The sequence below is a fragment of the Patagioenas fasciata genome, chromosome 14, assembly GCF_037038585.1.
Source record: "Patagioenas fasciata isolate bPatFas1 chromosome 14, bPatFas1.hap1, whole genome shotgun sequence".
Classification (NCBI taxonomy): Eukaryota; Metazoa; Chordata; class Aves; order Columbiformes; family Columbidae; genus Patagioenas; species Patagioenas fasciata.
In genome coordinates, this window is record NC_092533.1 from 11165806 (window position 1) to 11177841 (window position 12036).

Genomic DNA, 12036 nt, shown 5'->3' on the forward strand with positions numbered 1-12036 from the left:
TGTACTTTGCTAAAATACATAACAAAAAGCTGAAATGATGTGAAGGGCTTAAAGGGGCTCTGGATGCCTCAGAAAACATTTTATTTTGGAACAATTCCAGGGTTCTAAAACTTTTTCCGTCCGAGAATACAAGCATTCGGATTTCTCCACCAAAAAGCAAAGCCTCAGCTTCATCATTGAACAGGAATAAAGGTGGTGTAGAAACCATTGAATGTGCAAAGTACTGAATAATGTTAACTCCAAGAAGAAACAAATATCTAATTCTGATATATATATATATATATATATATATATATAATATGTTTATATATATATATAATATATATTATATATATATAATATATATATATATAAATATATATATATGTTTTTCCCCCACAGACAAAACCAAAGTGAGCGAAAGATAAAAAAACCACACAGATAGAATTGCCTCTAAATAAAATGCTTTTCCAAATTTTCTGTAAGGCATCAAGAGGTCTTTAAGTAATCTGTTACCATGCAAAAATAGTATATTCTTTCCCAGTTTACATTCATCTTGTAGCAGTTTATTTACATATAGATCAGCAGTTTGTGCTTTTAACACATGGAAAATAAAATTTTTTAAAAACCCAAACAAACAAAAAACAAAACCACAAACCAACCAACCAACCAACCAACCAACCAACCAACCAACCAATGCCCTATAGTTAATTTGTTTCATTCCAGAATATTAAGTCAGATTGTTATATGCAAGAATTTAATATTCGTGGCAAAAATGACACTGGACTTCACTGATGCTGATGTGTACTTCTAACAGTGGTGACAGATTGCAAAATAGTACTTTTATCCATAAGCAACTCACCATCTGTTTCACCTGATGTGTTTTAACCTGCAGATGTGCCGCTCAGAACAGAATAATGTCATGGATTTCCTGCCAACGTGGGCTCACACCTGTCTGGTACAGTTTCTGCTCACACTTGTGCAATACATTGAGCAAAAACCATATAAAATACACAACTAAACAGTATTTGCCTCCTGGAACTGTATTTTATTCTGGTTTTTATGTATGAGCACTGGAGGCAGTGTCCCAGTGATTTCACAGGTATAGCACCAGGCCCAGGAAGAACGTCGCGTATTTAAAATGTGGGAGAACACAGCACCTTGTCCTGCAGCCCGACCGAGGGAGAACGTGCAAAACTGCTTTGTCTGACTTGGCTGCTCAAAAAAACTGTGGTTTTGGGACACTGAGTGACAGCCCCATTGCAGGGAGGCTCAGAGCTGAGCTGCACTCGTGTCAGTGGGCTTGTTGGATTTGCTTATTAATTAATGGTGGAATGAACCCCCAGATGACAGTGATTAGTTAAAATCTGTCACCCTGATGCCATCAAGAAGAATAGGGCTCTTTACAGAGAAGGGTGACTTGCATTGACATTTGTGCTACAGCACTTGAGTCCCAGCTCTTTCAATAAGATGAATATTATAGTTTAATTTTGTAACTGGTTATGTTGAAGAAAAAAAACCAAACAAACTGGCTATTGGCACAGCCCTGGGGATTTTTCTTAAGCGGTCACAAGTATTTCAGTTGAAGAAATCTCAGCGCAAAATAAATGTTCCTGGAATTTGAAGAGAAGGATGTTTGTGCCTTGCTCATGTGTTACGCATGTGTTCTTTTCAAGTTTTAATCTCTTACAACATTATGATGATTATGGCGAAAGAGAGTGACCTGCAGAGGAAAATTTGATTACACAAGGAAGCATTAGAGAGAGCTTTTAGTTCATTTATACAGCTTTTCACAAGTTCTGAAAGTATTTCCACTTCTGGTGTGATAACACAATTTCTCCCAAATTTTATATCATCCTAGTGTGGTCAGGGTTGTATTTTTTCTTTCTTATTCTTTAGGTGTTCATATCTTTGGCTCTAGTGCATCTGACATTTTGCATCAAATACCAAAAAAGAATAGAGATACATTATTCAACATTATATACTTAAAAATAACAGCTGTCTAAACCATAAATAAACTCGCATTGGGATCTTCCGTACTTATACGAAGTTTAGTTATCTAGAAAATCTGGTAAACTGAAATCATCTTATCAGAAGAATAAATTAAATTCATGGGGTAGAAAAAGGTTAGTGGAAAATAGCTTTTATGTACTTATTTAGATGACTAGTTATTTTTATATTTTAAAAGTATGTAGCATTAGAACAGGAAATTATACTGAGAATAATTCTTTGCTTTGAAGCATGCCTACAGTATGACTGGGTTTTGGCTGATACAAAAAGGAGATGAACTAGACTCTGCAGAGACGAAAATCCTTTCTGACTTGACCTAAAGAGCCAGATATTATACAGTAACTCCTGTCCTCTGTAGATGTGGCAGACGCAAATTCCCCAGGGATATTGTTGCTGTGTAGATGGTGAGAAATGAATGTACAATACCATCGGATCACAGCAGCAATATTTCTTACTTGCTTTGGACTGACATGAGTCATTGCACTGGAATAAAATGAGGAATCGGGCACAAAAAGGGATTCAGACAAATCATTCCACATTCGATAAATCAGATCACCATGTTCTTTATAAGAGTGATTATGTGAGCTGATACAGTTTCCTGTGTATCATTTTGTTCTGAAATTGCTGCAATAAATCAGTCTTCATGTAACACTCATTAATTCAATTTATTTCATTTTGAAGCATGCAATGGAATTTCAGAGGGAAAATGAGAGATCATTCAGATTAAAAATGTAAACTTTTCGCTTCAAAAGTCTACAGTAGATTCCAGTTTAAAAGAGAAAATAAGTGTGCTTTCACTGGCCTAGCAAAGAAGGTCTAGGACGCACAGCCCCATGCTGGTATGCACCAGTGCAACAAACAGCAGCTATTAAAATACACATACATATTTAAGACCCTGTTTAGCAGAAGGAAGCCACCGACAGTCCAAGTATTCAAGCAATTCGATGTTACAGTTTTCATTGTTTTGTATCGTGCTTTATATCAGGAGAGAGCTCTGGAGTCTGTTCCTCTTCCCCACGGGATTTTACCCCGTTGCTAATGGCTGCAGCTGGTTGTGAAATCCAAGGTTCCATCCAGAGAGCTGACTCTTTATTCCAGAGAGGCCACTGGAAGCGATGACAGTGGGAACTGAGGCTGCCAGACATCTGAACGTAGAGATGTTTTCTTAGCAGCCTTTCTGCAACCACCTCCAGTTCTTTACCACACCGTGGCACCACAGCAATGGCCAACACAGCCTCTCATCCATCCCTATGGGGGATTTTTGGAGCAACATTCCTTCCTCTTCCACACCGCACCTCAGGCTGAATTTTCCCCAAAATCAATTTGTTTTGCTAAGCCCCATTCAGAATCACAGCCTATACCTTGTGCTCCATTTCTTTAGCACTGTTTCTGAAAGGGAGGTTAGTCCTACACAGTATTAGCAGCAGGTAAAATAATAAATTAGGGACCGGGAACATCTGGGTTACTGTGAACTCCCACAGAAAGCCACCCCAGAGCCAGCGATGCTTCTGCAACCTTCTCACTTGGAGTAGCTGAGATGTCCGTGAGTGTCCTGTGCTGCAGGAGGCCCTCATGTCAACCCAGCGTGCCATGGAGAAATTGAGTTCAGATGAAAAGGAAACAGAGGGAATTCTATCCTATCACTTCCTAACCTGTTCTTGTAATTTCAAAGTAATATTAATCTGTCAGATGTATTATACTAATAGATCTATTAAGTACAAATAATAGGAGATTCATTCCTATTTCTATTCTGGTTGTTATTTAGGTCATTAATGATCAAATCAAATCAACATAATTTGTGTCCTGGAAAATATAAAAACTATTACTTAATATATAAACCAATATCCAGCTTGAAGTTCCAGATCAGGGAAAATAGACTTTCACCATCAATCACTGATTGTTTGAGGTAGACCGCATTATTGAATTATCCACAATTTTTGTTTCTGATGTATTAGGCTATATGCAATCAAATACCAACAAACACACCTGAAATTTTCCCTATTTTATTTAGAAATGTTTGTAGTTATTAGTAAGGTAAGTTTCCATAATTTACTGGGTCATAGATTGAAATTTCTGTACATTTTGTGGCAATTTAGCATAATTCTTAATAGTACCCTACTGAGTACATAAAGTAAAAAATAAGTTTTATCACACCTGATGAAAAAAAAAAAAAAGGAAAATTCTGGTTAGTGGTGAAATCCTAGAATGATGAAAGGCTCAGATGTGAGATTCAGATGCTTGCCCATTTCAGCTGTGTCATTCTGGCTCTGTACTTTTGAGTATAATTCTAATATTGCTACGAAGTCCATTATTCAGAAGGTTCTTCCCATTATTTCAGATGGAGATGCTTGAATATAGCTCTTCTATTTGTTTTTTGAAGTAATCTCTAAGTTCTGGTCTCTTAGCCTTGAATGTTGGTGTCAACAAACCGTTTTGTACTGAGAACATATCGGAGTGAATATAAATGGCTTTGACCTAAAATAAAAAAGGGATATATTTATAGCAAAAAATTACAGACATCACACTCGATAAGCATAACTCCTTGCGCCAGCCTTGCTGTGTGACCTCTGGCTGTGCCCGGAGCCCAGGGGACCTTCCACAGGGTCCCCAGGACTTTTCTCACCTGCCCAAGTTTTCCGAGGTGACACTAAAACCCTCCACCACCCCCTGCTCTCCCGCTTGTTTGACCCTCAGCCAGCCAGCGCAGAACGGACACAGAATGAGCACGTCAACCTCTTTGGGTTTTTTTGGTCTGAAACCAAGGTCAAAACACAGCGACGCAGAGCACGAGGGACAGTGTCACCATGTGCAATATCATAATCGCGGAGCTTCGGATGGCTGAGGGACCATGGAAGGAGGGAATGGGCTGAGAAACATCTCAACCAAACTGCAAAAGAGAGTACACAGCACTGATTCCGTCTTGCAAAATCGTCATGAAGCTTTGCAGGCACAAAGAGGGCACATGAGGATCATCTTTAAAGAAGAATTGGTGGTGTTTTACTAGCTAATTAAAACTATATAGAATCATTCATCCTGGGCAAGCACGGTTTTTTGCAGCTGCCCTTGTTAGTGGCGGTGTCTGGGCCCAACAGGGAGCCTGGCAGCACAGATGGGAGTGAGATTTTCCTCCCAGTGAATTTCTGGGAGTGCTGGTGTGAGGGAAAGCAGAAAACTGCTGCGTGACTGGTCATAGCCCACCGATTTAAAGCAAAATTCCCCAGCCATCTGCTGCTTTTGTGATTCTCCAAGCCAGATTGGTTTGCATTTTATTAGACTGGGAGTTGCAGGAATATAAGCTGAGATTCAATTTTTAAACTCCCATTAGATATGCGATTCATTTTTCCCCTGCAAGCATGGTGGGCCAGTTCCTTTGCCAGCGGTGTCCTTCACAAAATCAGTGTTTGTGCTGTTAAAGCTTCCCTCGCATGCCCGCAGCCTGGGAGCTGCTGGTTACAGAAGCCAGAATTGTCATTTCCAAGCCGGAGGTCCAAGCTGGGGCTGCTGCAGCTGCAGCCAAGGACGGGCTGATAAGGAGATGATAAAGAATGGCTCTTCCACATAGCGGGGGTCCCAACCCACAAGAGCATTGGCTATAATGTCTGCCTCACAGCTTGGTTTTAAGATTACATTTTGCAACAGAGATGTTAATTTTGAAGCCCTTTAGTTTTGAAATGTGAAACAATTCTTCTTAACTTACAGAAAGATGGCAAAGCTTTCCTCCCTACTTTATTAATTACAAACTGTTGGTAGAATAGACTATTTGAGGATATTTCATACTGTGAAGACTATGGCAGGAGCAAACCGAACTTCTTACCACAGGCAATTATGTGCATTACAAAGCTTGCTTTATATTGCATTTGATTTTTAAATAAATTTCTTTTTACTGTCATTTCATATGTAACAGAGAAATGAAGAATAACAAGTTTATGTTTAATGGTGCTCCTGCTGCACTCAGATATGGTGAATTACTCATTAGAATTACCACCCAGAAAAGGCCTAAACAAAAAAGGCCCTTGCTAATTATATGTAATGATTAAGATGTTCATTATTTTAACTGAAACAAGAATTTGACACATGGTGGATTTTTTTAACTGTGTTTTTAATGCTATGTAATCCATGATTGATTTCAGATCTCTCCTTCTGAAGTGTTTGTAGCCCTGTCGCAAAATATTTACACAAGCACTAGAAAAGAATTAGTGCACAGGCTGAAAATAAATAAACCAGCAGCACTTCCGAGGTCAGTTATAAGAACGGTAATTAGTGACCCAGTTTCTTCACAGCGCTTTCAGTGGCAGAAGAATCAGAGTCCTACAGATATTTATCTTGACCCCTGGAGATTATCCATGTCCCCGGATTAGATTTTTATCTATGCACCCAAACTTGGACTAAATTTAAGTCAAATTTCAGGCATGAATGGAAGGCGGAATCACAGCAGATAGATTTTTCAAAGGAACAAATAACAGCTTGCCGGCAATAAAGCTCTCTCAGAAAACATTGTGTGCAGCTGCAACAAGGGTATGTAGTAGCACCACAAATGCTGACAAATCCCCATTCAATACAAATGGACAAACCGCCTGTGTGACCCCACTGAATCATGTATTAATTGTTTAATTTTACCTGCTCAAAGGAATGAAGTCCGCTCTCCTTACCCAACCGGACCATGTCTTCCATTATTGCTCGCTGCAGTTCCTGAGGTAAAACACATACATTCTTCATGAAATACCACAGTCAGCCTTACATGCAATTAATGTCATTGTTCATCAAGAAAACATGTTTCTGAGTAAAGCTCAAGTGCCTTGTTGACAGTTAATACATAATTAGCAAATCTTATATTAAAGCAATATACGAACATTAAATGCAAGTTATCTTTTCAAGTATTTCAAACATTTTCCAGACTCAGAAGCAGAATTATTTCCCACAGACACCAGCAGGATGACTCAGTGGCATCGGTGTCCATTGATGTGATGCAACTCAGTTACTCAGTATTAGAGAGATGTGTAAATAAGGCTGGGATCCTTATTTATGACATCTAAAAAACCACAACCCCTCTTACTGCTGCACTCCTCTACAGGACAGATGCTTAATTTTCAGTGAAGAAATAATTCTTCTCACTGAGATAACTAATAATAGACACTTACTCTAACTAGGTTATGCTACAGTGAAAAAGCATCTGTAGTGCAGACAGATAGAAAGACAAACCTTATTTTTACAGAGTTCTTCATATGTTCCATCAAACCCTCTTTTCTTTGCCCAGCCTGGCATAACTTCAGAATCGGGCACCACAATTCCCACCAGAAAGGCCTGTTGATGAAGAACGAAAGTCGCAGAAAAAGGCTGAACCACATTGAAGGCCCCACGTCGAAGTGAATACTTAGGTTGTTTGAATTTGCTACATCTTTACGACGTCTTGTTCAATTATGTCAATAAATTGCTAACATGTCATAGTGAAGTATATTTTCACATCTGTGCCTTTTTCTCAGATACAATTTTTCTGCTGACTGTTCCTGCACTTGCCAACAATTTTAACACCTTCAGCTGGGTTTGTGTTCCTCTCGGACACTAATTAAATTACTTAAATTCTTCACAAGCATAAATCAGAGCTGAACATAGCTCATAACATGCACACTCAGATGCCAAGGGAAGCCTCATATTTTTGACCAATAAATGCAAATGGATGGATTGCAATGATTTCAGAAGCTGTATGTGTTTGTATAAATGTGTAAAGAAACAGGACAAGATGGGTCAGAATGGGTAGGCAGTGGTCGTGGAGCAGTGGTGGTTTTGCCTTTGTCTGGCTTGCCACAGGTGGCATGGTGAAGGAGAGCATTAGAGACCCAAAGGGCGACTCTAAAGCAAATTTAAAGGCTTGATCTTTGGCCACAACGTCCTCCAAGCTGCCCAGGGTCACACCAGCAGCTCCAGAAGAGGAGGGAGACATCAAGGGGATCTACTCACACTTTTCCCTCATTCTGCCCAGCTCCCTCGTACTCTATTTACAAAGAATAAAGTAATATTTTCTAAAAATCTTTGTTTTTACCTGCAAGCTGTCTCCATGGACATAGATCTGGGCAACAGGGTCACTGCGGATATAGATATTCTCTATCTTCTCTGGTGCAATATATTCTCCCTGAGCAAGTTTAAATATATGCTTTTTCCGATCAATAATTTTAAGAGTCCCATTCTGTTAGGAGAAAGAAATGAAAGTTCCAGATAAGTTATTTAACCATAGAGACCCAGTAAGCAGTCTGCTTTTAATAGAGCTCTTTAAATTGTCAGAAAATGTTTTACTGACATATCAACCTTATTCTGCAAATTATAAACTCAATCCTTTGTGAAGACAGACCTGCTTGGAAATTTAAGTTCCGTACTTGAAAATTTACATGGGATAATGCAATTGATGTAAGAACGAAGCATCAGCTCGTTACTCACAGGTAACCATTTCCCGATGTCTCCAGTGTGAAGCCAGCCCTCCTGGTCCAGCGCTTCCCGCGTCTTCTCTTCATCTTTCAAGTAACCTTTGAAAACATTTGGTCCTTTCACACAGATCTGCAAAACAGTCACAGTTACTGATAAATGATTTTATTATTCTGCTGTAAATAGTAACAAGCTGAATAGTAATTCATGAGAATTGAAATATTCTGAAGTTGACTTAATGACTGTGCTCCATGAATGCAAAACCGATTTGTTTGAAGTTGGTTTGCATTCAGCTTGCAGTTAAAAAAAGTTATTTGAGTAAGTTTAATTTGTGTGCAATATAGAAGTATCAGCAATGCAGAAATTACAGCAATTCAGCTTTTCTTAGCTGAACTAATTAATTCAGTTTTAGCTTTTAAAGTAATCAGGCATGGCATTGGCTAGAACTACTGCCACAGCCCCTTTTTAATTAATGCTTTGCTGCTCTGTTACTGAATTGACATTTCCGTTCCCTGATTGTAATATATAACACATCAGCAATCATGCACCTTAGAAAGGTAAAATGCTTCTATAACTACATAACTACTTCATACAGAGTTAATTAGCGAGAATTAGATATAAAAATGTGAGTTGCTACCTCTCCTTCTCCTTTGGAAGCAAAATAATTCAGCTCTTCCACATCCTTCAACCTGATTAAGTTACAGGGCAAAGGGGCTCCTACGTGACCTAGAAATCAAAGTTATCAAGTCACTTGTTGTCTCCCTTATAAACAGTAGTTAACATTTCATTATTAGTTGCTTGTGTAGTTGCAGATACACTGGATGTTCTTGTAGGAACTGTATCTGTGTGCCGAAATAATTTCCACATTTAACGTTTTTAACTATTAAGACTAAATACCCAAGCCTCCTATCTGGATACATAGAAACGTGATTTTCAAACATGTCGAAATATAGACCATATCTCCCTTACCTGTAAGAGACTAAACCTGTTTTTAAGCTAAACTCATTATAAAAGCACACAAAGCTCTGATTTTGTCAAGATTCAGAAGTTTTGAAAACCTGAAATATTTAAAGCATTGAGTAGTGGTGGATCTGTATTCGAAGCCTGGCTTTGCTCACTAAGTACATTAATGCATTAATCTCTGCTTTGTTCTAGCATTTCATTATAGCAAACATTCTTTTAAATTCAGCTCCAGTGCTCTAGATAGGTCTCTCAGCACCAGGAATGCAGAGAGGAGAGTATTGCAAATAACGGCTCAAGGGAAAATCCCAAATCTCTCCAGGCAAACGAGCCCAACATCTGATCCCTGTGTATTTATTCTGGACTAGCGACACTTTCAAGAACATTACATTTGCTGAAGATTATTCACACAGTGGTGAATGTTGCATAACACCCTGTGATGTTACAGCCCGGATTTTTTTAAAGAAACGTGCATTTCTTTTCTTTCTGGAAATGGCAGAAGAAAGTCGTTACCTGATGTCCAGTCACCTGGGGTTGTAAAGGTGCACCCAGCTGTGCATTCCGTTTGGCCGTAACCTTCATAAACCTGACAGAGAAAGAGGTATCTTTAAAACAGTGTGGATGATTTCACTATTACAGAAGAAAATTCTAAGCATTTTCTCCTGTTGCACAGCCCTGTGAGCTAATCCTGCCAGCTGCAATGCACAGGTGCACGTTTAACACAGGGACACTTTCCCTGGCTCTTGCGACATGCAAAATTTCATTTACATGACTATGATTTACCGTGGCTCTGTAGAGCTGAGAATAGTGAAAAGACAAGTTCAGCGCTTAGCTTTTGAATCAAGAGGAGGAATTTAATAGCAGGGGAAAATGGTATTTTTGTGGGACATTTATGAAAACACATATTTTAATTTTTTTGGGGCCTAAATTTAAGTTATTAAAGGGGCCCTTTAGTTGCCCCGGGCTTCCCAGTCAAAGAGAAATAACACAGTGGACATCTTAAGTGGGTTAAATTGCCATCTGAAGATTATCTTTCTCCATTTATATAGAGAATAAAACTTGTGTAATGAAGCTCCTAGCGCATGCACAAGCACATTTAATTGCGCACACTCCATTAAGTGCTGAGAGATGGGTGAGATAAGTCTCTGGGTTTTTTGGCAGCTGCCCGCAGTGAAAGCAGCTCTTGCCTGCTGCTCCCTTCCCAGGGCCACTGCTCATCCCCACTCGCCCTACGGCTGCGGGGACACTGGGGCGCTGTGCCTGCCCCACGCCCTGCACCCGCTGTTGGATCCATCCTGGTCAAGCTGTCCTAAATGCAGTTCTGATGTCCCAACCCATCTCTTTCGTTCCATGCAACGTGTTTCCTTGCTAACGCGAACACCCCGAAGAGCCGCGCGAGCCCACCTGGCAGCCGAGGGCCGCGCGGAGGAAGCCCAGCACGGTCGGAGACGCAGGGGCGGCACCCGTCACTATCATGCGAACACACCCACCGAGACTCGCCTGTTGGATTGCACGAGAGAAGAAAACAAAGCAGCACAAATCACTGCAGGTGACAAAACCAGCAGTTTCTGCGGCACTTACACAGAGCTTGCATGAAATGCTCTATTTAGAATAGAGGCAGCCAGGCTATGGAAATATGAACTGGCCCTGAGTCTTTCCTTAGGGATAAAAAGCCAGCTACATTTTAAAAGCAATAACTGTCTCCCTTGCAGGTAGAAATGGTGCCCCAAGAAAAAGCATTTAATGTACAGGGGTGGGAGTCCTGCATCTCTCGGAGGATGAGCTGCTCTGTCTGGTGAGGGGCTGGAGCACAAGTGTGATGGGAGCGGCTGAGGGACCTGGGGGGTTCAGCTGGAGAACAGGAGCTGAGCGGAGACCTTCTGATCTCTGAACTGCCTGAAAGGAGCTTGGAGCATGGAGGGGGTTGGTCTCTTCTCCCAAGGAACAAGTGATAGGACAAGAGAAAACAGCCTCAAGTTTCACCAGGGGAGGTTTAGATTGGATATTGGGAAATGTTTCTTCTCAGAAGGCATTGTCGGGCATTGGAACAGGATGCCCAGGGCAGTGGTGGAGTCACCATCCCTGGAGGGGTTTAAAAGACAAGCAGATGAGGTTCTCTGGGACATGGTTAGAGGAGGATTTGGCAGTGCTGGGTTAACAGTTGGGCTCAATGACCATAGAATCATAGAATCATTTTGGTTGGAAGAGACCCTCAAAATCATCCAGTCAGCCTAACACTGGCACTAAACCACGTTCCTAAGAACCTCATCTCAGAGGTCTTTTCCAAGCAAAACAATTCTTTGACTGACTCTGTGCCCTGTGGGGAGGCAGCCTTGGCCTACAGGAAGCTCCTCAGGCTCTGGGAACTGCTGGGTAACAGCCAGACTCTTCCCTCCTCCAGTTTTCTTCGCTTATTTGCACCTCATTGTTTTTAATAGATTTGAAATAATGCTGTTCCTTTTTTAAGGCAGATGACCTCCAAATATTTCTGGAGGGTATTACGTTGATTCCTGTGCTGCATTTTACTTCTCTCCCTGCACCTTCATTTCCTTTTTCTTATTCCAAAAGTAAAAAGGAAACCCAGCACAAAAGAAAACAACTCCTGATTGAGTCTGCCAGTCTCGCCAGATCCTGAATCAATATGCAGCCTGGCATGCCTCATGTCTGCACTCC

The 12036-nt window shown here is 40.5% G+C and overlaps 1 protein-coding gene across 6 annotated transcripts in view; it reads right to left on the reverse strand.

Moving 5' to 3' along the window:
* Positions 1 to 2635: 2635 nt before the first annotated feature.
* ACSL6 (acyl-CoA synthetase long chain family member 6) overlaps positions 2636 to 12036 on the reverse strand; it is a 55444-nt gene continuing 46043 nt past the window's right edge. For 5 of the 6 annotated variants that reach the window (XM_071814769.1, XM_071814770.1, XM_071814772.1 and 2 more), the window contains 8 exons: positions 10768 to 10863; positions 9877 to 9949; positions 9041 to 9129; positions 8419 to 8535; positions 8027 to 8170; positions 7189 to 7290; positions 6607 to 6678; positions 2636 to 4464 (listed from right to left, as the gene is read on the reverse strand). In XM_071814769.1, the coding sequence (XP_071670870.1) occupies positions 4324 to 4464; positions 6607 to 6678; positions 7189 to 7290; positions 8027 to 8170; positions 8419 to 8535; positions 9041 to 9129; positions 9877 to 9949; positions 10768 to 10863 (834 nt within the window). In that variant the 3' untranslated portion in view covers positions 2636 to 4323. The remainder of the gene's footprint in view (positions 4465 to 6606; positions 6679 to 7188; positions 7291 to 8026; positions 8171 to 8418; positions 8536 to 9040; positions 9130 to 9876; positions 9950 to 10767; positions 10864 to 12036) is intronic. The other variant, XM_071814775.1, reaches the window with a different exon arrangement.